Consider the following 26,708-nt stretch of genomic DNA (forward strand, 5'->3'; position numbering starts at 1 on the left):
CGTATACCAGGCTCGTACGCAGGATTTCTTTGAGGGAGGGGCCAGACCTAAATTTTTTTTATATATATATATATATGTGTGTGAGAGAGAGATATTACAAAATAGTTCAAATAGTGCGAGCGCCATTGAAAAGTCATGATAATTCTATGTTTAGAAAATAATATATTTATAAATTAAATGTTGCGTACTAGGAATTATTATCACAATAAAGAACATGTCTAATTTCGAGTTAAGAGAAAAACAATAATAAAGAGACATTCTCGCATCACGATTGCAGTTCGAAAAAGTCAGGACAGGGATTGAAAGTAACGCACTGTCCTGACTAAATCGGTGAATCGGACGTCTGCTAGCCTTTCTATATAAAACTAAAACCATCCAATATTGCACCATGAAGACTTTTGCGCAAGAAAAATATTCATTTAGGTAAGAAAAAAATTGAAATTTTTACACATTTCTAATATCGACAATATTATTTTCGTAGTTATTGATAGGTTCAAATTTAAATATTCCAGGTTTCGAGGGGGCATGACAGCCCATGCCCCCCCTCCCCCGGATACTGGCCTGACGTAGACAGTGGGAGAGAAATTTTGGAGAATCTTTCTATTAAATTTGTTATTTACATCCACCTTATGCTCAGATAGGTTTATTGACAATCGTGAACTCTTCGTTTATTAGATAATATTTGGTTTTATACGACGGGAGAACATTGGTCGAATTTCCTTTCTTGCTCTTTTGAGAGATTATATACTTCTACAATAGCAATCGTGTTCGGGAACGGTGAAAAAAAGCGACTTGGTTTTCAAAGGCAGACAAGCTTGGTAGTCTAGCTTGCTCGCGATCAAAGTGACTCACTCACGCTTTCAAGGTCGCTTCTTATCGCAAAACATGGTGCGTTGATGCACAGTGTCTGCATCCAGCAAGATACAAGTGACCAGAGTCGAATTTTAAAGAGATTCTGAAGAATGATAGATTTCATCAGAGGCGGCTAGGTGGGCACTAGCTCAACATACAATAGTTTAAGTGATAATTTCTGACAAACAAGAAACCTTATTGAATAAGTATTGGGATAGTAATACGTGTATCCGCTCCTTTTTAACACTGTAAGCTCGAAGACAATCTATATTCCATTTCTTTATATTGGCAACTTGGTCAACCGGAGGTTATTATAAAGAACAAATTTCGTAGATGTTCATGTAACCGTTATAAAATTACATACTATAAAATATATTCACAAGCTTAGATATACTAACAACGAAGAAATAAACTCAGAGTTAAATTTCAAATGCATGTGTGTAGAGTAATTCTAGAAGTACAGAGCTATATCAGAGTATTGGACTTCCCTTTGTAGGATAACGTTTACAATATTGACACGACAGAATAATTAAGAACTGTTGCACCAAGGGAAACAAAGGGCGTAGTGTATTGGTTAGAGTTCTTGAAAGCATTGATTGCGGTCCCAGGTCCTCCATACTAGGTGTTCTTTTTATTCTTTTTTTTAAATCCCCTTCTATTAAACAAGAGCATGGTAACATTATTTGTAATAGCAGTATATAGTGGCTACATTGTTCTGCATATGGAATTTATAAAAGAAATAAACAAATAAATGAATTGATACACGTTCAAAGGGATAATTTCATGTATAAGATCGTGAATTATGATACTCTAACGATAATTGTGTACTCCTTCAAAGACATTGACAAATATTAATGAAATAACTATTTATATTTGTGGATATTCAGGACATACTAATTTTACCCATTTTCCCACTCGAGTTCAATGCAAGGATACCTCCGCAAATATCGAATGAAAAGTTCTCATCATGTGCAATTCTCTATTAAATGTTTTCGCCGAGTCGTATTACCTTCGTTTTCTTTGTTATAAACAAGTATTGATTGCACATTACATGTCGGAGGAGAGTTACATCTACATTTCACCTTGGTCAGCTCCTTCTACTTACTTTCAGAAGCGAAAGCTTGTAGGGTAGTGTTTACCGTTCAGGACTGTCAATCTGATGGTCGTAGGTTCAAACCCTTCCGCTGGCAGAAAATTTTCGTAAGTTTTAGACCTATCCCATTGTGTTCATTGTCCACGCAGTGTGAAACGGAATGATTCAGTTTGGAATTAACAATGGGGGGAGGGGAAATATTAAATTACAAAATCTCCATTTCAACGAAGCGAGAAGTGGACAAAAATTGGATAATTCTTATAAATATTAAAATTACATTCATGTTTTTAGTGGTATAATCGCAGGTAAAATCTTCCATGTAAGATCTTTGAACTAAGCCAAAAGGGATTTAGAACCGATCTAATACATTCTCCAATACATTTCAAAATGTTATTGAATGTTTCAAGTCGATCATTTAACCAATGCGTCAATTCTTGACGCTGAGACCATATTTTCTGCTACTACCTCTTATCTTCAATCCCTTCTGTTCTTCTCTTCTCCTTCTTCTCTCCCCTCCTTCTGCTCTGCTTTTATCTCACATCGCCTTCCCTACTTTTCTCGCATCTTATCTCCATCCCACTCATCTCCACTCCTCGTATCTCCTCTATTGTCTTAGACTTCCTACTCCACTGCACTCTTCTCCTCTTCTTTTCGTTCTTTTCTTTTTCTCTCCTTTACTGTACTCTCCACTCCCCTCTTCTCGTCTCCTCTTCTCTCATCTCGTTTGCCTTCTCTTTTCTCTTCTTTGCTCCATTTTCCTCATCTCTCCTTGAATCTTTTCCAATCCCCACACTACATCTCCTCTCCTAGTCTATTCTCTTTCTTCTCTCCTCTACTTTTCCTCTTCTCATTTCGCTTTCTCTTTCTCTTGTCCTTTGTCACCTCTCGTTTTCTCTCACCTCTTTTCCATTCTGTAGACTCATCAGCGATGAAATACTAGAAAACCTATTTTTTCCCCTTGAGAAAGAATTTTGTCTCTTGCGATATAATAGTGATATTTTTAATAATTTTATGCAATAATACTTGTTTTTATTTCTTTCGCGTATTTTATAAATATCTATTGTGCATGTGGCAACCCTGAAATTGAGCCTAACTCTACACGCAACCCACCAACGCCTTGTGTAAATTGGGTTGCCTAGTTTAAAATGTCGTTGTCCTAAAACTTTTGAGAGACACTGTACAACTTAGAACATGGTGTAATGTAAAAGCTTAAAAAAAAGTCTCGCATAAACCTAGCACGTGTCACCACATGAGAGAACATTGAATTAAGGCTCCGCATATTCTCATCCTCGACTGCAGATGACGACAACCCTGTAGGTTGATTAGTCACAAATAGGATGCGATTTGAAAGGGGTGGAGGAAGGGATAGTAAAATGCAGGACGCCATGGCGCCTGGAAATTTTCACCTGGTGCCTGAATTTCCAAATACAGTGTTAAAAAATATACAGGGTGGAGCAAAAAAAAGTAGCCGAAGTTATATCTCATTTTCATGTTTCCGTTACCTTTTTTTGCCCCACCCTGTATATACACTTTTTTTAATATTTCGACTTTGCTTATGAAATTTCCATTACCTTCTTTTTAAGAAATTAAGGAGTAGGCTACAGTGTGTGTTTTTAAATGTCTATGTGATTTCTCTATCACGTGTATCATTAAATGAGAATAATAAACGTGCCATTATATTTTTTCTCACTGTCGCTAGTCAATTTTTAAAATCTGCGACAATATGTTAGAGTCAGCCATATATTGGAATGTTGTGCGTAGTTATACATCATGTTACCGGTAGAATCTTCTTTAGGAAGGTCAAGAATTACTTACTTTTATCAATCCTACTTTCAATGGAATCGTTACAACTCAGAAGTTTCCGTGACTGTACAATGAATTCTCAAGAAAAGGCCGAAACTACAGATATACTAATAATAATACGTCTTAATGTGTTGAACACTAAAGATAAATACTAATAATCCATTAATGTAATTCCAATGCGATATTGGGTGATTCATTCTTCCATAATTTCTTCGATTTCCGGTGATGTGCTGAGATATTTTGATGGAAAGGGTTTACGATAATAATAACAACTAATATTACACATCTTTATTACGTATTTCTGAATAGTATCACTTTTAATAAATAAACATGTCAACAAGTTAATAATTTAGTTGATATTATTGCTACGAATTATTTACAATAAAAGTACTAACCTCTGAGGGACAGAGTTCTGTGCCATCAAGATCCAGTATCCTTGAATTTATTGCCAACTGTAATTGTTAGAAAAATGTTATTGAGAAATATAAGTTTTGTTATTTATAATTTGAAGGGTTCGTGTGTAAAACAGGTAAGTGACATTTTGGTTATTTCTTAGTTACAAAGTAAAATGTACCATCCTTCAATATTCGAGTGAAATTGCCAGATCATACAATTTCCATTGGACTCGGTGAAGGCTTCTAAAATTGGTAAACACAACACGAAAACAATTTATCTACAGTATAGCTTCTAATAACCATTTATATTAATTATCTCAGAAATAACCAAAATGTCACTTACCATGTTTTACACCAGAGCCCTTCATTTATTTATTTGTTAATGTCACTCCATCAAGTGATGTACCACTATCAATATAATTGTAATAATAGTAAAATTCAATTAAAGTCATCAGTTAATATATTTTGCGTATGAAATTCATACAATTCCCTGTTCATTTACTACATTTCGGATTTCAGTTCAGTTCAGCTGTCATAACTTGTAAAGCTAGCACTTTACTCTGAAAGATATACCGTTGCCATTAAAACAAAAACCAGGAATCTCTCATTTATGTGTCATTCTGTTAAAATTCTCAATTGCATAATTTTTTTCACATATTGTCGCCGAAAAATGAAAATTTAGTTCATTAAAAACATTTTCACTCCATTTCAAGTTATTGAAACATCGCTAAAGTGCTTCCCTCTATCATGCAATGCAAAATTTCGTCTCCAGTTATAGCATTGTACTTGCAAATGTTGCATAAAATTAAATCTGTGGCTTAGAAGAATCAATTTCTTCGGTGCTAATTTTCTTGTGCAAAAAGCTCCAAAACAAACTGGCAATACGATTAGATTTCAAACTATATCAGAACGACTTTTGTTAACAAGATAATTAGTACCCAGATCCAATCTTGGCAACGATGGTTCAGCGATAACGGTGACTGTTTCGTGTCCGGTGTTTGTATGTTATTTAAGTGATTCTAGTGCAATCTGTGAGTTTATATCATGCTTGCGAAGAACAGTAAGTACGCATGAGCACTTATTTATAAAAATAATTACAAATATTTGGCTTATATACAGTAGTAGATGTATTTTCTAGTTGGTGAATGACAATGTAAACAAACGGGGTTGGACTCAGAATTGCCAACTCAATTTAGATTTTGTTGGCTCTAACCGCAGTGTTGCTAGGTCACCAAGTGTGATAAATTATTTTCTAACCGGACACTGACTCAACACCGATAAGATGGGGGTTTGTGGAAAATGTTCCAAAACGGTGGTGCGACAGGATATGTTTCAAAAGATTCAGTGTAAGACCTGCAATAATATTTATCACAGCGCCTGTGTGAATTTAAAAGAGGATGACATTAAATTTATGCGTTCTATGGAACAATCATGGATCTGCGATGTGTGTGTAAAATCTCGCCGAGGTAGTATTGGTGATGGAACACCCGTGGTTTCTGATGATCATCATCCTACCCATGATGAGATGTATCGTCTTTTGTTAGATATAAAGGAGGAAATAAATGTAATAAGGAGAAGTAATAAAACGGTGGAGGATGAGATTGGGAAATCACTGAATTTAGCTCATGAAAAATTAGACGAGAACGCCAATCTATTAAAGTGTCAAAGCGTTGAATTGAAGAAATGTATGGAGGTAATAGACGATTTAAGAAGCGATAATGCCAGATTACAGAAGAAAATAGGAACTTTAGAATTACAGTTGGATGAACTGGACCAGTACGGTAGAAGGAACACTTTGGAAATACATGGGGTCCCAACTAGTGAAAACGAAAATGTAGTAAATATTGTTAAGAATGTAGGTCAGGCTTTGGATGTAAAACTTGAAGACAACATGATTGATTGTTGTCATAGATTGAAATCATCAAATCAAAATGTACCTGGTATAATAATTAAATTTGTAAAGAGGGACGTCAGAGATGAAGTTCTTCGTAGACGTAAAGTAAAAAGGACGTTACACTGTAGGGACCTCGGTCTGAATCAGGGGGGGCCTGTATATATTAATTGTAATTTAACACCGCTAAGGAGGAGTGTATTCAATGAGGCTAGAAAACTTAAAAATGAAAGAAATTATGCTTTTCTTTGGATTGACTGGGCAGGCAATATAAAACTTAGAAAAGCAGCAAATGACTCTCGGGTACATATACTTAAGTCAGTGCATGATGTTCGTGCTCTTGTTTAGAATGGCGAGTCATACAAATTTGTCATTTTATTATCAAAATGTTTGTGGCTTAAATACTAAACTAACGGATATGTATCTGAGCGTGTTAGCGAACAATTATGACATAATTGCCATAACTGAAACTTGGCTTAAGGCTAATGTAACGGACTCTGAATTTAGCGATAATGGGTATGTAATTTTTCGTCAGGATAGAATGGATAAAAGGGGTGGAGGTGCTTTAATGGCTGTAAAAAGTAATTATTATGTAAGAAACATAGACGTTAATATTGAAAATGTTGAGATTGTATGCATTAAGATTGGGCTTGAAATTTACTCTTTAATTGTAATTTGTGTATACTTCCCGCCAAAGTCAAATGTTATAGCTTATCAAACATTTTATGCATTTGTAGAAGATATGTTTAATATATGTAGCTGTAAAATTATAATAATTGGAGACTTTAATATTCCGTCTATTATTGAGTCGACTCATGATTTGACACAGGGGAATCAAATTGAAATGGAATTGCATAATTTTGTGTCTCTGACTGGTCTTGTTAGCATAAAAATCATTAAAAATATCAATAATAATGATTGGTCTGGTAATGTTAAGTTGAGAAAGAGAGCTAATGATTTGGTGGTACATATATTAAATTCAATAAATGATGTCATCAACTTGAAATAAAGGTATGGCCGAAACCGACAACTATTTTTCAGATACTAGTGAACTATCTGTCTATTACCAGAATGTTAGAGGGTTAAATACAAAATTACATAAATTATACTCTAGTATATCCCTCGAAAATTATGATATAATCACACTAACAGAAACTTGGTTAAATGTGGGTGTATACGATGGCGAGCTCATAGATAACCGATACAATGTTTATCGCCAAGATCGGGTCCATAAGGGAGGGGGTGGTGTCTTGGTTGCTGTAGCAAACAAATATTCTGTTGAGCAATTTAAAATCACTATAGAATATGTAGAAATAGTATGTATCAAATTTATATTTGAACATACAAGCTACTTCTTTTTATCAGTATATTTTCCACCAAAATCACCAATTAAGAAGTATCAGGATTTTTTTGAATTTGTTGAGGAGATTGCTAACCGGCATAGTTCTAAAGTAATTATTGTTGGTGATTTTAATATTACCACGATAATAGATGATCAATATAATTTATTGGAAGGTGGACCTATTAGTATTTCTCTTGCTAATTTTTTATCAATGGGAAATTTTAAATCTGTCAATCATGTTAAAAATAAAAATGGGAAAACCCTAGATTTACTATTGACAAATATAAGTGATAGCATGAATCTTACTAGAAATTTACACCCGTTGCTTGAGGAAGACCACCACCACCCGTCACTACATATTCAGGTCTTTTTAAACAAAAAGGTTACTAGTGTTAAATCAAATCCAGTTACTGTATACAATTATGCAAGGGCTGACTTCTACAATATGTACAAACACTTGGAAAATGAAAAATGGGACAATTTAGCTACTTACAAGAATCCCAATGAAGCCTTAGACTATTTTTACAAGGTAATTAATGGTGTGATAGACATATATGTGCCGAAAATATCAATATGTAAAAAACGTTCTTACCCATGTTGGTTTACATCTGATATAATAAGAAACTTAAAATAAAAAGAAACATACAGAAGAAAGATGAAATATTCAGACTACTATCAAACTAAATTTGCTGAATTACGTAGAAAACTAAAAAGAATGATAAATATAGCATATAAAACATATGTATCAGAAATAGAGAACAATTTAATAAGCAACATTAAACCATTTTGGAATTTTATAAGAAATAAGAAAAAAACGAATAGGAAACTAGCCTATATGATGTATAAGGGTAATAGATTGGAAACGAACGTATTAATTACTAATGGTTTTGCTGAATATTTTCAAACAGTGTATGCTTCAAATCCTTCAACATATAACATTATTGAACCCTCTGACATGATAGTATCTCAGTCGCTGGTGGTAGATTCAATCACCGACGCAGAATGCAATGAAGCCATAAAAAAACTAAAATCAACCAAATCCAGTGGTCCTGATCAATTGCCAACATACATATTCAAAGGTTGTGCCGAATTATTATGCACCCCTTTGTGTTATATTTATAATATTGTTTTAAAAACTCAAATTTTTCCTGATCTTTGGAAAATCAGCAAAATTTGTCCTGTTCTAAAAAAGGGAGACCCATGCGAAATTACAAATTACCGACCCATTTCTCTAATCTCGGCTCCTTCAAAAATATTTGAATATATACTATATAACAGGATATTCAACCATGTTAAACCTTATATATCAATAGATCAACATGGATTTTGTCCTGGAAAGTCTACTTCAACTAATTTGGTCAATTTCACACAGAGTATATCCGATTCCCTTGATGATAGGAATTCTGTTGATGCAATATATATGGACTTCGCCAAAGCCTTTGATACTCTTGACCACGATGTATTGTTAAGTAAATTGTCTAAGTTTGGTCTCTCTCATAACTTTCTTACGTTAATATCTTCTTACCTATGCAATCGAATGCAATTTGTAGCATACAATCAAGCTAAGTCATACACTTACAAAGTTTGTTCTGGTGTACCGCAAGGCTCCAATCTTGGACCATTATTCTTTCTATTATACATCAATGATCTACCCACAATTTTTAAATACTCAAAATGCTTACTTTTTGCTGATGACTTAAAATTGTATAAAGTAATGAAAGATTCAAATGATGCACATAAGTTACAAAAAGACTTGGAAAATGCACAAAGATGGAGCATAGAAAATAAATTAAACTTTAATGTCACAAAATGTTTTGCAATAACGTTTTCCAGGCAAATCAGACCTAATATTTATCAGTATACAATGAACAACCGTGCATTACAAAGAGTAAATCAGATAAATGACTTAGGAGTTACATTAAATAATAAATTATCTTTTAGAACACACATTGATCAGATTTGTAATGATGCTTACAGAACGTTAGGGTTTCTAATTAGAAGTTCACAAGACATGCATAATGAAAGAGCTCTGACAAGCCTTTTTAATTGCCTTGTTCGAACCAAATTAGAATACGCAAGTGTAGTCTGGTCACCTCACACTCAATGTAATAGCAAGAAAATAGAAATAATTCAGAAGAAATTTGTGCGTTACTTATATTACAAAAAACACAAAAGATCATCTTTTCAGGATCAGGTATCATATAAACAATTACTCAGAGAATTCAATGTTACACCTCTGTACGAAAGGAGAGTAATATCTCATCAATTATTTTTATATAAGTTAGTCAACGGGCTGGTTGACAGTCCAAGTCTCCTCCAAACATTAAAATTTAATGCTAAGAAGGACATGTTGCGGTTCAGGCAGCCTTTTTATTACAGTAAATCCAATTCAACAGAACACCAGAATTCCCCCATTCTAAGACTATGTATTAAACATAATGAAATAGTCAGAAACGGTGGAGACTTGGATTTTGCTATGCCATTCATGCAATTCCTGTCTGTCCTTCGAAGAAAGTCATGAATCATGAATAAATAATAAATAATTATAGATGTTTTCTGTGTATATGGGTATGTTTATAAATACAATTTGCTTGTATGTGTGTATATTTGTTTATATATGAGTATTTGCATGTGCATAGTTATAAATGCCTCAGTCTGTATATAGATATGTACCTTGTTCTACCTCAGTGAATATCACTTTTGGATTTATGTTCTCTAGAATACCTATGCTGGTGTCTTTTTTATGAAACCATTATTGTAGTTTTGCTCTCCTTTTTCTTCTATTGTTATTGTATTGTATTGTATTGTTGGAATTATAATTTTTTAATTGTTTAAAATATGTATATATGCAAGCCTATTGTAATTGGAGCGAAAGCTCTGTTATAGGTGTAATAAATAATAATAATAATAAATAATAATAATAAATAATAATAATAAATAATAATAATTACAATATGACATTGACCCATTTAGTTCAATGCATTTTATAATTTTTTGCAGTGTAACACAAGGAATAATAATGTTGACATAACGGTGCTTAAGATTTGTTTTATTTTGTATTTATAGTATTTATAAATATTTCTGGAACTATCACAAAGTCGATTCAGATTGTACCATTTGCCTCCTACCCTTAAAGGTAACTCTGAAGATGATACTTGTACGTGTCTTAGTGTTTACATAAATGCTAATAGTATTTCTGCTAGAAAAATAAAAATATATTTTAAATGAAAATCGTAACCTTTATCTTGATTTTTAACACAGCACTGCCATCTCTCATATCAAAACTGAAACTGTCAATGCGATAGTTTGAACCTTAACGAAACGAACCAACAACTTAATAATGATCACACAAAGTTATATCACCAGGAAATGGTTCATGAAGGAATATTTTCTGTTTCACAGTGGGTCGAATTCGAATTCATAGGAACCTCACATATTACCTGAAAAGTACATATAACTGTCGAACAATTGAACTTGAAAACTTCTCATGTATAGTACAAATACACTTTGGTAAATAACCAGTTTTCTTCTTGTACCATATCATTTTACACATTAAATATGTGTATATTAACCAATTAAGGGTTACACTCACCTCATCTTCGCCAAGAAGTTCCCGTATGCATTGTTCTTCCAATCTGAGGACATTTTCCACATAGTAGCTGAAATGCGAATATGTAACATTATTGAGTGAATGTTTTGTTGTACAGATAGACTAACACACTGAACTTAGTTTAAAGTGGGATCCGAACCACCATATGCGAACCCAGGGCTCATTGATTACAAGGCGATGACTTTACCACAACCCCATTCTGGAAGTATAATTGAATACTGTCAAATTTATAATTTTAAGTAAATTCAGCTTACAATAACTTTTGACATTATCGGTAACTTATTTATTATTTTATGTTCTTTTTCAGAAAGTCAATTGAAATAAAAACTAATATGCAAGGAAACACAAGAAGAAAGAAGGAACTATTTCAAAAGTATAAAAATAAGAAAATGGAACTTCTAACTGTATAAGGACATCCAATAGCAGGTGAGCAAAAAATAAGGAAACTGAAAACAATCGATATTAACTAGAATTTTAAGGAATTGCAGATAACAGAAGATTTAACATATAAATACTCGTAGTATAGAAGAAAAAGTAAACGCCAGTTGCGGCGATTAGGGGGTGAGGGGGCAGTTCCCCCCACTTTTCACCACTTTTCTTCCCGCATACAAAGGGAAATATACTGTGTTCCTCCTCTCCTCCCCCCCGCCAGTTTTGGCACCTTGCAAACCTGGTTTTGGAACCCAATCGCCGCCACTGGTAAACGGTATAGTTGCGGTTGAATGTAGTTAAGGTATTTTAACTCTAGAAATGAAATGTGTTAGGGAGAATTCACACCGAAGAGACACGCGACAAGAGACACGTGCTTGCAAGCGAAAACTCAGTAATCAATTGAACCTTTTTGAACCGAAGCGACGCGGCAAGATGCACGTGTCGCATGTCGCTTACGTGTCTCTCGAACTGGCCGTTTTCTCAATACCGTGCAATCTGGCGCCTCAGTTTGTTGTTCGTGTATGCGCAGTGAATGCTTCACTACAACGAGCTATATTTAAACTCTAGAAGAGAGCTCAACCGGAGGCCTTACAACATGTTTGAAGCTCTAATTTGTTAATATAATAAATTATCGATATGTACAATGTTTTAAGATTTAAACACAACGTTCTTTTCGCTTTATCAAGTTTTTGATGCAGTTAACGCCTGTAATTTGCCTTGAACATAGTATAAAGAAGCCGTTTTTAGGACGTGACTGCTTATATTTGAAAAAGCCAGAACATGGGGGCACGTTAGTCCAAAATAGATCAGTCAACGTGGTAAAGTACTCTAGTGCATTGTTTCTCAACCGCCGGGCCCTCGTATCAACTATACTGAGCTGCGAAAGTTTCTGATGAAATTGATTGACAAATAACACAATCCCATTATCATATTTGAGTTGTGAGTTTTCGTTTGTTAGTTCATTTTATGCAGAAATAGATTAATCAGGAGTGGACTTACAGTTTAAAGTGAGATCCGCGCCACTACGTGCCTCCACCGGGCATCGAACCCGGGATCTCTTAATTACAAGGAAACAACGTTACCGCTTCGTTATCCATATTTTTATATTTGTCAACAATCCTGCACGTAATCAAACTACATATTATTACTATTTTTGATTATGCCAGAATTTATTTATGAATATATAATTTTAAGGGTATATGTTAATCCATGCATAAAATCTTAAATACTGGAAACGTGTTTACGAGGAAAATTCTTGGGCTAATGGCATTGACTTAAAAAAATAAAGATAAAATACCGGGACATGGTTTCACAAAGGTTGAGAACCATTTCTCTAGTATTTGTCTTCGCTTTATCCAGGCTGGAAAGTCTAGCGTATACAGTTTGAGGTCAGTGCATATTATTTCTCCGTTTCTCATGCACAACATGCTTCTATCGAATTTCAATAACTTGCACAAATTTTTAAACGCGATTTACATGTAACAATGTAATCATAACGCTGTTCTTCTCTCGTGGGCCACGTTCAAACTCCCTTGTCGAAGAGTTACTGTACAGAACGCAATAGATTATATTAGTGTGGCGTCACATTGAGTTCAAACAAACACGTCACGTGTTGCTCCGGCATCCGATCTAGGAACCGCAGCCAATAGGAGCCGTCGATGGGGTAACGTGAGATTCCTGTGTTCCCAGCATATATTACAACAGGGACGGGCAGTGTTGGTAACAACCAAGGAAGGAACGCGCGCGATAGAATGGGGCTACATATAGAGGGGCAAAGTGATTGCAATGATTTTCCCATTTCTACCTTGTACCTTAGATTCTCGAGACAGCCAGCAACTGGATTAGTCTTTCATGCTCACAAGTGGATAATTGTTTATCGTCAGGTCCGTATTCGATACAAATTGCGTATTGTTTCATTTCAGAACGGAACTTGGACCCTATTTAAACTGATTCGGAAAGAAATGTTCTTGGACCGAATTTAAATTGGTTCGGATAGAAGGTTCCTGGACCGAATTGAAATACTTTACAGATAAAAAGGTTCTTTACGGCCCAGAACCCATTTACGCTTGCTGATTTTTCTCTCCTGGACCGGAATTAAATTTATTTAAAATTCCTGGACCTTTAACAACCCTGACAGAATCACAGTGGCCGCGTAGGGAAGGTGCTTGACTGCCAAGCAGGAGATCCGGTTTAGATTCCCGGACCGGATAATTTCAGACGAAAATTTTTTCAGTACCTGCAATCTGCTCAGTCGTAATGAGGTCTCCTTTGTAATCAAGTGGTCCCAGATTCGATACCCGGTAGTGACATCATTGATTGGGGTTCCAATCACATTTTTGCAGAGAATATTTTCTTCCAGAAACTATGACTTCTTCACTTCAAACTGTTATCATCTCCTTTCGTAATTCGTGTAAGCGGATACCCATTACGTACATTTCATCTTTAGGTTTCCAAAGTACGATATTTTACATGCTCCAAGTTTTCAGTTTCATGTAGTAGGCGAGCTGTGAATTGTCCGTAGTTTCTATTTGTGTGACTTAAAATCTTCAACACAAGCATAAAATGCACTGGCCTTACCACATCACTGAAAACGTTCGTACGGGATCGCATGTTTTGCAGTTCCTATGCGATAGAAACCTGACGGTGGTAATCAAGTGCTTCCACCTATCGGAAATCACGGAAATCACCTGTGCGGTATTGTTAGAGGTAAGACTAGCACGGATTCTTTGTAAGAAGACCATCATTTCAAATTTAGCAGTTTTGAGACTGAGGTTAAACCTTTAAAAAAAAATAAAAAATGAAATGCTCTTCTTGATCGCGGTGGTCTAGTAGGTAAGGCGTCTGACTGCCACGCGGGAGACCCGGGTTCGGTTCCCGGGCTGGGTGATCTAAGGTCGGAATTTACCCGGCCTTGTCCCCGCATAAAGCGGCTCTGGGGCTCACCCAGCCTCAAATCAATGGGCATGTGGGGGCAACCCTGGGAGGTGAAGGCGGCGGAGTGTGGTGCTGATCACACCTCCAAAATAGCCAGAAATGTGTCTTCATGGCACGGTGCTACGAGAAACTTTGCCTTTAACATTTTGATCTTCAATAGAAGTTCACAAGCTCACACTTACCTGGGATAATAATCCGTGTTAGTGCAGTACGTCTTGCCGTTGGCGCAAATTGGTCCAGACACGCCCACGGTGGGAAGGAAAGGCCAACCCGGAAACACATTGAGGGTCGTCCTGTGGGTAGGCACCCGGCCGAACCCGCTGGTCCTCGAGACTTGCCGCCTGGAGCTGTGAGCATTGGTGGTTATATTTTCATCTTCCACCTCGTCGAACGTGGTGTAGTTGTCTGGGGCGGCGGCAGAGAAGGATCCCGAGGACTCAAATGACACTCTGGACGTCACAGGACCTACCCTTGCCAAGGATCGCATGTTTATCCTTTTCCGTTGACCCCTTGTCCTGAAGTCTGGTTCGTAATCATCGTTGGTGTCCAGTGAAGACCTGTGGATGTATTGATGGATGGATTGAAGTCAGGATTCTGGGCGCGACAACCTTAAACTACATTTGTGCCTTCCAACCCTTCATTTCAATTGGCATAACTTGAGACCTAACTTTGGTTGGGCAGAATCGAACTTGTGGCTTAACTTTGGGGTGGGAAAAATCAAAACGTTTTCAAGCCCATAAAAATATCCTCCAGAACTATTTTGATAATTAACTGTTACATTTGCAAAAACAATAAAAAATACTCCTTACTTTGCTCTTCAGGTTCCAGAAAGTTAACAAAAGTTCCATTAACTTGTGAATCTTCATAAACCTGAAAATTGCGGGGGTAAGGGCCCTATTTGCCCCGCCAAATTACGCCTTTGCACACACCCTTATTACACAGAAAAAACTGGTTTGTTTGGAATTACCAAAAAAGTTTGGTTGAGTTGTTTGGTTATGCTTTTTGTTTCCGATAACCAAATGTTACTTGTAATTACTAAAGCATTTTGTTTAAGAATACAAAAAAATTTGGTTAGACGAAATATGGTACTCGTAAACAAAATTATACACATTTAAGTGAAGAGAAACAAAACGTTTGGTTAAATTTACAATAACTAGATAACATTTACCATTACGCACACGCTAAAAGTATACGTCTGTTATGGCGTACGCACGTTCAAAAACACAAACCGCTGTATCTGAACGATCGCACGGTGAATTTCAGCAAGAATTTCAGTGAATTTTGTGCGTCAGGACTGTTCTCAGCGCATGCGCAAAACACGAGTGCGAGTGACCACAAGGCAAAGACAGTCTTTGTCTAGGCTAGGTCATTTCTTTAGGATTTTGGTGGTCGAGCTCGTCGGACTGAAAATACGGACCACGGAACAGAAGAAATATTTTTCCCCCTCATAATGGATGATGTTGTGAAGTCGAGATTAGAAAGTTGGGGCTTGGCTCCACTTATCGAGATTTTCCGAGGTAAGTGAATAATTATATTAATAATTTAAGGTAAAATTCAAGTTTCAGGCTAATTATATTTCTTTTCTTTTTTCTTTTCTTCGTTGCCACGTGGTGGTAGTGGTTGGCCAAAAAGGAACTTCTGAGTATTAACTACGTTCATTATAGTAGAGCGAGTTGAATATATATTTATGTATATATTAGAGGTCTGCACGGGCCTAAATTGTAAGGCCCGAGTCCGGCCCGGCCCGAGGAAAAGAAACCCGAACCCGACCCGAGTCCGATAATAAGTAAACATGAGCCCGGCCCGAGCCCGAAAACATAATTAAAATTACTTTCCAATTCAGCATTTGAAAAAAAAATGGGCACTGTTGTACTTCGTTAACTAGCTGTTATAAAAAAATGTATTCTCATTCTCGAAGTAAACCATAATTTCAATAATTAAAAATTATTTTTCGATGACAATATTCGCTAACAAAATAGTCACGAGGCCCGGGCCCGACCCGAGCCCGAGAAGTTCTGGTTATTTATGGCCCGAGTCCGGCCCGCGGGCCGGGCCGGGCCTAGGCCCGAGAGCCTGGCCCGAGCCCGTGCAGACCTCTAGTATATATGCACAGTTATTTGTAATTTTCATCCACCTAACGAAAGTAGCACTTTTTCGTATTCACATAACCTTATTTAGGCAAGTTCATAGCCATTATGTGCTGTACACCTATACCAGGAAATGTACTCCATCTAGTGTGAAAGCATTTACATATTTGGCTTTATGTGATTAAAATTAATGTTATCATCATCCACGAGTTCACAATGTATCTAATATTTATGAAGATGGCGTCTTTTTCAAACAAGGCTATGTTGTAAGAACGGCCCTAGAGGCCGAAACACGCCCGCTCCAATAAAGGCGATTTTATTATTATTATTATTATTTAGTATTCTCAAGCATTTACACCAATATGCATCTGGCATAAAATTATTATGATAGAGAGCAAATTTCGAGATAGATTATTTTGTTTGTGTGCAGCATGCGTGTTTGTACTATTGCAAGATAGTTGCCACATGGTTTAAAGTGCCCCTAGGTCTAGACTTCTATCTTTGCAATTTAAGTTTTCTGCAACTTCCATCCAAATGCAAATTACAGAAAATTAGAACAGTTTATTTGAAGAAAATGTGTTACTTTCATGAGATTTTATTTCACCACGAGGGGATACTGCATGTAGCACGTGCCTTAAATCTTTTTTTTTTTTTGTAGTCTTTAATATAATCAAAAATGATGATTACACAGCAAGTTTCAATTAATAAATTTTTAGTTGAAACTGTATGTGTTGTGTGATAATTTACCATTCAAAATTAGTATTGGTGAAAATTGAAATTCTTGGACATGTTACGGTGCTGCAGCCTGTAAATGAAAAAAGCATTTCTGCAGAATATTATGTAAAGTAAGGAACTTTTACTAAATTATGGCTAATATTTCACTCAATCAATTGATTTCAAAGTTAAGTAACTAGCTGGAAAATGTAAAAATCAAGATTAATATGAGAGAGCTATTGAAACCTGACTAACATACTCAACTACAGAAATTTCCCACTCATTATTTTTTTAGAAAGGTGCTAATGGATTATTTTTTTGGTAGAGGTACCAAAAGAGAAATTTCATACAAGGTAGACATGAAAAATAATGTGACTTTCTGAAAATAGAACAAAATGTAGTTTTACCACCTGATGAAGCCTGTTACTCTGTGTTAATAATTCTGAGTGACTATTTTCACCAGGTGGTGAAGCTACCTTTTGAGTTATTTTCACAAGATTTTAAACTATGTGCATGATCTACAACCTGGCGTGGCCTGCTACATCGATGTGTGTATTCTTTGGTTGCTGATGTGTACAAAGCTTACGTCTGTGTGCAATTATTTTCGTGCAGGAAACAAAGTACTTTTTTTTCTGCATGCCACACAATGGACTGGTGCTGCCAATATGTCACATGAGTATGAGGGGCTATTATGTTCCCAATTGCTTTCATTGTTAGGTTAGGCAGGTCAGGTTTAGTGCTATTAGCATTAAAATTACTTCGGTAAATACTTGGGTATGACTTGAGATGACCGGACCCCTCTCCGATTTTCTTCATATTTGACATACTCATTAATTGAGGCATCCTAATCATGAATCTAAAGTTAAAATTTGTCGGAAACGTCTAGAAATTGCAAAATAAGCAAATCAATTTTCGCAACCGGACCGCTCTCCGATTTTTATAGTACTGCTCATACTTACTGAACCATTGGCGCGTGGTTAGGTTAGTTTCGGTTAGGTTAGGCAAACATAGTTAAAATTTGGTGTTGTGATAGTATCAGGAATTTGGTTGTGAAACAAATAAAATCACGAAAATCGACAGTTTCCATTCCGAAAACTAACTCCTTATTTTAGCTTATTTTGCAATTTCTAGATGTTTCCGACAAATTTTAACTTCAGATTCGTGATTAGGAAGCCTCAATTAGTGAGTATCCCAAATATGAAGAAAATCGGAGAGGGGTCCGGTCATCTCAAGTCGTTCCAATACTTGTGTACGAAGCTTACGTATGTGTGCAATTATTTTCGTGCAGTAGATAAGTATTTTTTTTCTGTATGCCATGGAGTTGGGAAAATACCGCACAATGGACTGGTGCTGCCAATGTGTCACATGAGGGTGAGGGGGTATTACGTTTTAAATGCTTTCATTGTTAGGTTAGGCAGGTAAGGAATAGTGCTATTAGCATTAGAATTACTTAGATAAATACTTGTGTACGAAGCTTACGTCTGTGTGCAATTATTTTCATGCAGGAGACAAATATTTTCTTTTGTTTGACATGGAGTTGGGAAAATACCACATGATGGACTGGTGCTGCCAATATGTCACATGAGTATGAAGGATATTACATTCCTAAATGCTTTCGTTGTTAGGTTAGGCAGGTCAGGTTTAGTGATATTAGCATTCAAATTACTTCTGTAAATACTTCCAATCATGTGATCATGTAATTCCCGGTCTTCAGCACTTTCTGCTATTCTCACTACGTGGTCACAGTAGTAGCAACACCCATTTTTAATTTAAAATACCTTTTTAGCAGTAAGTTATCAACACTGCAAATGAATATAGTAAAATGAGATAGGACAATATTGTGGTATGATTCAGGTAATTATTTTCCTGGTTAATATAGCCACATACGCTGTTCTCATTCCCTTGTGAAAATAGACCCACATGCTATTTTCACCACCTAGTGAAGATAGTCATAATGCTATTCTCACCATCTGGTGAAAATAGTCAAGGCCTAAATAATTACATTGACATTTTATTTTAATAATATTTTACTGTCTCTTTTGAGTGATTTAATGAAAGTTTTTGAGAATGTGTGAAATTTTTATTTAAGAACCTGAGTACATACATTGATGCAAGCACTGATTTCTGTTCTTCTCACCACCTGGTGAATGAAAACGTTCATTTTTAAATGAGATACAGATTGCCTTGTATGAGATTTTTTGTTAATATTGACCACAACTACCTTCATCAGGTGATGAGAAGAGCAGATAGTGCTGAAACCAGGAATTGCATTGTCACATGTTGGAAGTATTTACAGAAGTAATTTTAATGCTAACAGCCCTAAACCAGAATTATTAACGTACCCCTTCAATCGTATGTCATGTGACACTTGCAGTAGCAGTACAAATTGTCGTTTGTTTTTTTAACAAAAATGCATCTCAAGCAAAGAGTATTGTGCAGAACCCAGTATTCTTTAACATGAATCATAATATAGTTCCAAAAGAGCATGGTTTGAAATTCTGAAAATAAAAGCATCTAGATTTAAACCTTTTGCACATATGATTGTGGAATTTCTGGTGAAAAATACAACCACAAATCAACTGTGATTGCATATTCAAAGTTGACTTACGCATTAATTTTCTAAATCACTTTAAGTGTAAAATTCTGGAGTCTCTCACTGGATTAGTAATTATGTTTTCTCCATTTGTCTGTGAGTGGGGATTTATTTTTGTACAAAGGTTAATGCAAGTCTCACAAGGCACTTAGGTCTGTCCTCACTTCCTTCCTTCTAGCTTCCTTACTTAAGGATCGTTGAATTGTTAAACCACACACTTAAGGTTCTGTGTAAATAATTTAACTTATAGATCCATGGTAGTGAGAGAAATAGCATGTAACTACATGATGAAAATAATTTTCCTGCAAAAACAGTTTCTGCTATTCTAACAATCTGATGAGGTACTTACTTGTGTTCATTTCTGAGATATACATTTTCGTAACAGAATGAGTTTCTGCATTTTGAATATTGTTGTGAAGTTCATGTAATTAATTTGACTAGTCCATATTGGGGAATATATTTCAAAACTGTATGGAGAAGGAATTCATTAGAATATGCAGCCTCTGTTGTAATGTAAGAGTACTGAAACTTTATACTAGTGTGTCCGTTAACTGCTATCAGTGGTACATCAACTTGAAATATTATGCACTCATTGACTGCTACGAACTACATGTGCAGCATTTTTCAACAGAGCCAACATTATTCTCTTATTAGTTTTGGAGAAAACATTACTTTTCACTTTATTCAACAGTTATTAGCATCTAAACTTGTGCAGTGGTATATAGTTTGTTCAGTTGGCATTGTTTTAAGGATCATGTGAGGACCCCCTCCCCTTCCCCCCTCTTGCTGCCCTTGCGAACTGAGGGCGTAAAAATATTTTATGATAGTTTTCAGTCTGAGGTGGATCGGCAAGTGAGCAAGTGAGACTGGCTAAACTCTCAGATTATATTTCATCTTAATTTGCACTGGTTGTTAGATTAAGCAGTCAAATTCTATGCATCTCTTAAAAAATAATTTCAGGCAAAAATAAATATGGTATGTAGGTTAGGCAGGTTCAAGAATCTCTCAACCTAATTGAAATAATTATTACTTAAGGTTCTGTGTAGATCCATGGCAGTGAATGAAGTAACTATGTGATGAAAATAATTTTCCTGCGGAAACTCTTTCTGCTATTCTAACCATCTGGTAAAGTACTTGCCTTTCTGAAATGAAATTTTATTTTCTAAAAGTAGACAAAATTCCTCCCTGCATCAGAAAATATGTTGAGAACAGAGCTGAGTACATGCACATTTTTAATTAAGAAATTTGAAAAGCAATAATATGTAAATTGCAATGTTCTACACATATTTAACTTGTTCATAGCTCTATACTTGTCCAAATCACAATAGAAATGTTATATATAGGTGTGCATAGCCATCACGCAGCAATCATTCCTTAATTTGCATAATATATACAGAAGTGATTATTTGCACTGTAGAGCGATTCCATGTGGTGTCACATGGAACTAATAACAAAATAAATTTACAGGGAATGAATTATTCCTTAAAGGAAAAGATAGGACTTAAGATACCCTTTTCTTGTAGCAACTATATTTACCCTCTAAATAAGTTTTCCTGTAATTTAAGATATTCCATAATATTTGCGTTGAAATTTATAATTTGCTGTTACGCATAATCAGAGAACTTGCATGTTTGTACAGTAATATATTTCTGTGAATTAATTAACTTTCCAAATAAGACTTTGTTCAAAATATTGCAATATTCATGTCCTGCACCATATTCGTGAGGTCTAAGGTGTCATGCTTTGGGCTCCAGCTATGAGATGCATGCAGGTTCGAATCCTGGTTTAAAGCATAACTTTTCTCTTGAGGTTTCTGTCTGTGTGTCATTAGGAAACTGGGGAATTACAAATGAATAATGTAACCTGGTGAAAGAAACTTTACCTCGACAGGTGGGAGTAAAGCCAACAGTATGTATGTAGGCATAGGTCCTTATGGTCTGTTGTGCCATGGGTTAATTTTATTAAAATTTTCATACTATTCACTGAGTGCAAGAACCAAAACTAATAATGGATAGTTTTGTCTCAGTAAAATGTGAGGGTCGAAAGTAAAATTCCTGGAAAAAATAGTTTCCGACATAAAATTAACTAACTGCAAGAGACAATTTACTTAAAATAGCTAAAATATTTTTGCACATTTGAACTTACACTTCAAACCTGTTGGTAAATGATACTTCAATAGTTATTAACACACCAGTGTAATGTAGACCTATTTTGGAATTTTTTTTTAATTTCAGAAGAAGAAATTGATGATGAGGCATTTAATGTCCTCACAGAAGAGTTGATTGGCAAGTTAATCCCCAAAATTGGAACAAGAGCAAAGTTTCTTACAAAGTGGAGAGAATTCAGAGGAATAGATAATTATGTAACATGCAGTGTGATGGATGATGGCTCAGTGTCCTTTACAGACTCAAACATAAATCTAGAGCATGATCCACTAGAAATTACTTCAGATAATGATAATTCCTTACAGAAGGAAGAAGTATCTGAACCATGCAGAAAAAGGCAACCTACTGTTTTGAACATTAATGATGATGCACAACAGCCGCTCTGTAAAATAATGAAGTTATCAGACTTTGTAAGTTTTATGCCCAAAATTTAATTATGTAATCTTTGTATGTGAATATTGGGGAAACTTCTTAGGTTACATGCATGTGCAGACTAAAGTTTCACATTCAGGAAAATCTCAATCTGTCTATCTCTCTCTCTCTCTATCTCTCTCTCTCTCTCTCTCTCTCTCTCTCTCTCTCTCTCTCTCTCTCTGTGTGTGTGTGTGTGTTACTGTGAATAGTTCAAGATCTTGAAGATGACAATGCTTGCATGCTCTCCTCCCACAAAAAAACCTACAAATGACTCACTAATATGGTGCTTTTCCATGTTGCAGATATTGGAAGAATTTCTGAATGAGAAACTGCATGGGAAAAAAATTCTTATCGATTACCAGAAGAATGGTCGCCTGAGTGCACAAAATAGGCGACAACTAGTGTCACTGATTGTCGACCATTTCCTACAAATAAATACCCATTTATCGAACGAGGTATTCCTGGATTTGAGTATCAAAATTACAGAGGTTTTTCCAACAGAGCAAAAGGTAAGACACAGGATGAAGTTAAATCTTTACGTTGCTAGATTAAATGAGATTACTTTTTTGTATATGAAATGCTACTGAATTGTAAGTAAAGGCTGATTTTGAGTGACTAAGGTACAAATATGTTTTGTTTGTTTATTCAAGTATAATTCCAATCTGACTGAACCATTCTAGTGCTGTTAAAAGTATTTTTATTTTTTTAAATAAAAAATAACATGTTGTACTTAGTCACTATGTACATATGTCTAATTGAACTAGCATAGTGAGGTTTCTTTGAACTTAAGCCAAACTAATGTCTATTAGATATGTATAGATGTATAAGACATTATACATCTTAATATATTTTCACAAAATTGTTTTAGACATTCAATGTTCATATTTATTGATTCTAGTTAACTTGTGTGTTTGACAGAACTTAAATGTTTTGCAGGAAATTTATTACATAGAACCAAAGGCTCAAGGACCAGATCAGAAAATTTCGAAAGGAAAACTTGTGGATCGATACCGAAATACCAGGAGAACATTACGTAGAAGTGGTGTAATAGGTGCTGTGAGACAGCGTAACCAACATATACCGGACACCAGTTCTGTGGAAGATGGTTTGACAGGTAAGCTGGATAATTGAATATACTGTAAATGCCACTGTAGAAGTTCTTAAATTATGTGAATGTCAGTATTACAGTTTTTTTATGGTAGGCTTATTCTTGTGCACTATTGTACCGGGTTCGGTACCCGGTGGAGGCTCATGGTGGTTCGGATCCCACTTTAAACTGTAGGTTCAGTCCCAGTTATCCTTACTGTGCATAAAGTGGACTTAAAACACCAAATCAATCAATCTTGTGTACTATTCTAGTAACTTCTAGAGTTTGTTGTTAACCTCAATATTGTGTATATTTCCATTACCTTCCAGATTATGATGAAAACACTGACAGCAAAGCATGGCTTCAATACAATGTTGAGCCATGGAATGATGTGATTGAACACTGGAAGAAGACATTCAAATTTCGTTCCAGGCAAGAGAGTAAAACTGTACAGGAAGTGTTATCATTGTGGCCAGCATTGAAACAACCTCTAGGCTACACACTGGTAAGCATATCTCAGACATCATTGTTCTTTCATTAGTTGAATTGTTGGTGGCTGCTGATTCAAAGTGAACTTCTAGCACCATGGCTACGCTGTAGAGATCATATTCCTTGCCTTTTTAAGGGATGGGAAGGGGTGACATTTGTCTCAATCACATTTATGAAGTGCACTTATGTCATTCATTTCATGGGGCATTTCGAGAAAGCATATGCAGTCAATGGTATGTAAACGACTAACGTAAGAATGTGAAAACTCCAAAAAAAAAATTGGTCACATAAAAACACTTCCTTTCAGAGGATACCTAACTTAAATTTACACCATGTCAAACCCTGTACATTTAGATTACACTTTGCTGTGACTCTTTTACACAAATGTTTTGCCACTTCAACGCCCTTTTCACAACACAATGTTTATACTCGGAGATCCTCTCTATCAAACTACAGCAGCCATTAAAGAGGGGGGGGGACAAACTATATTGTCACATGTTAATGAACTCTGCTACAGTGTGTTTGGGTAGTTCAGATTCTGCATTAAACTGTAGGTCCAGCTCTGATTAGCCTACCTGTGCATAAAGAGAGCACAAATAGTGACTTTAGATAGGTAGATAAGACTTTGTATGAAGATGAGACATTGTATTAATGTTTTTTAATTTTCACAGATTGATCTAGACTTCAAGAGAATTTTTCCCAATCACAGACCATTATTTGCAGAATGGGAGTCTATATCTAAGAAGCTGACAAACTTAATGGTTGACAGGCTCAAAGATGATGCATCAGTAGAACTTTTAAGTGTCTTAGACGATGAATCTGCTACAAGAGGTAATAACTTCATGATTTATTTTCCTTGCTATTATGCAATGTAGATTTTTAAAATTTATTTTAGGCTTAAATATTAACTTTCATCAAATACTTAGTTCCCCTTCATTCATGGAGATTATATCATATGAAAGTTATAGCAACCAGTGTGTAATATGTGGACATATTTTGATAATGTAGCCTCTTGTAACTTTCCTTCAATGTACATATTAATTGTTGATTGTCACTTGAAAACACCAAGAATCAAATAATTTGCACTCAACTTGCACTGCAGATTTTTTCTTTCAAACTCGAAAATTATTTTCTTTTTTTAAAAGAAGTATTTGCCACGTACAGCAATGGATGAGAAAAATAACCTCTGTCAATAGGATAAATTGTAATGCCAACAATATTTTTTCAGATACTAAAGCAGCTATAATACTGATTTTGCTGAGTCAGTTGTGCCGTTCAACTACCCAGATAAGGCATAAGAAAACTTGGAAACCAACTGTGAAGGAGTCTCAGGATAGCTTTGTCTGTCACATAAAGGTAACTATTAAGGCTTAATAACTTATAAACTAATTATTTCAGGCCATGTTTGAATTGCAGATATATTAAGTAAATATGACATCAAGAATAAATACATGTAGATTTTGTTATTGTAAATATTTCAAATTTCAGCATTTGGATTTTTTAATAATATATGGTAAATTGGAGATATTGAGGCATGTTAAAAAGTTTTAGGATAGTTAATGTACCAAGCTGTTTAATGCAAATGTCTCATATTAAGCCTGCTTTACAAGTTTATATATGTTTATGTATGTATTTATAACTTTATCTCTGATATTTCAAAATATACTTACCAAGCTTATGCTATGCTTATGGAAACAGATGCAGGTAGTATTTTAGGTGGATCATTAGGTATGCAGAGTGTATTTGTTGTTAACTTGCATAATTAATATTTTCAATAATTCATTTCATAACTTGAAAGCCAAGGGAATTATGTTTAAGCAATAATTTTGTTTTCTTTTACTTGTGTTGATCCTCCCAGCTGTATTAATTTGCCAAAAAAAAATTTAATTTGTAGGGAATTGGAGATGTTGAGCAATTCATTGAAGACAAGAATAGGAAATTGGCCTCATATGGTCTCACAAGACAACCGCTTGTGATTTTGGTGGGACCTTCTTTGAGAAGCATTACTGCTTCATATGCAATAATCAATAGTACTTGGTACTTGTTTGATAGCGTGCTGAAGGCAGTAGACATCTGCTTCAAGAGTTTCTTCACTCTGAATGCCGAATACCCAAGAGAGGGAGAACACTTGTGGCTTCTGCTTCAAAAATGTGTGTACAACATTTCTACAAAATCTGACAAGCACATTATGTCGGTGAACACTTTACTGATTGACCTCATTGGATTGTGATTTCTTGTTATGAATGCTCTTTTTTAATGAGAACTTACTTGCAATGTTAGTAATATAGTGAAATATATTAAGCCTAAACCTAGATGTAAGGGTAGACTGTTGTCATATGTAACAAATTCAGATTTGTGTGTTTTACCATATAGTACAAAATGGTGTTGTGTTATATTTGTAACAACCATTATCCAAATTTTTCAGCACTAATATTGCACTTAAAATTTCAGCACATGATATCTTCAAATGGTGTATTCAAATGTCGTGATGATGGTTGTTTACGAGACTTCATTGGCATAAAATCATTTAGGAAACACCACAGGAGAACACATCATGCAGGTTGTGATATTGAAATTACTGCAAGTTCTGATATTGAAAATACTGCAAGTTCTGATGTGCCTGTTGAATTTGAAAGCAGTGAACCAACTAATGATCAGGGTATAGATACACACCTTCAATTAATTGATGATAACTTATTTGGGGAAAACATTCAGTTGGAATGTGTAACATTCATTTCACAGTTGTATGCAAGAGCAGATTTAACTAGGTCACAGATCCAACACATTATATCAATGGTAACAAACTT

General features: G+C 35.3%; 2 protein-coding genes across 2 annotated transcripts in view; one reads left to right on the forward strand and one right to left on the reverse strand.

The window, feature by feature from the left end:
- The window catches only part of LOC145995255 (uncharacterized), a 54,457-nt gene that overhangs the window by 11,460 nt on the left and 16,289 nt on the right, over positions 1 to 26,708 (reverse strand). Inside the window, exons 3-5 of the mRNA XM_083131829.1 lie at positions 14,535 to 14,909; positions 10,969 to 11,035; positions 4,144 to 4,200 (exon numbers count right to left, since the gene is read on the reverse strand). Of these exons, the coding sequence (XP_082987955.1) occupies positions 4,144 to 4,200; positions 10,969 to 11,035; positions 14,535 to 14,909 (499 nt within the window). The remainder of the gene's footprint in view (positions 1 to 4,143; positions 4,201 to 10,968; positions 11,036 to 14,534; positions 14,910 to 26,708) is intronic.
- On the forward strand, positions 15,350 to 26,131 carry LOC145994805 (uncharacterized). The gene is made up of 8 exons (XM_083131112.1): positions 15,350 to 15,869; positions 21,981 to 22,321; positions 22,628 to 22,834; positions 23,262 to 23,439; positions 23,742 to 23,917; positions 24,573 to 24,732; positions 25,130 to 25,257; positions 25,796 to 26,131. Exons 1-8 carry the CDS (start codon positions 15,803 to 15,805, stop codon positions 26,129 to 26,131), a joined length of 1,593 nt encoding a protein of 530 aa, XP_082987238.1. The 5' UTR covers positions 15,350 to 15,802.

The sequence above is a fragment of the Lepisma saccharinum genome, chromosome 11, assembly GCF_977018435.1.
Source record: "Lepisma saccharinum chromosome 11, izLepSacc3.1, whole genome shotgun sequence".
NCBI classification, from domain to species: Eukaryota; Metazoa; Arthropoda; class Insecta; order Zygentoma; family Lepismatidae; genus Lepisma; species Lepisma saccharinum.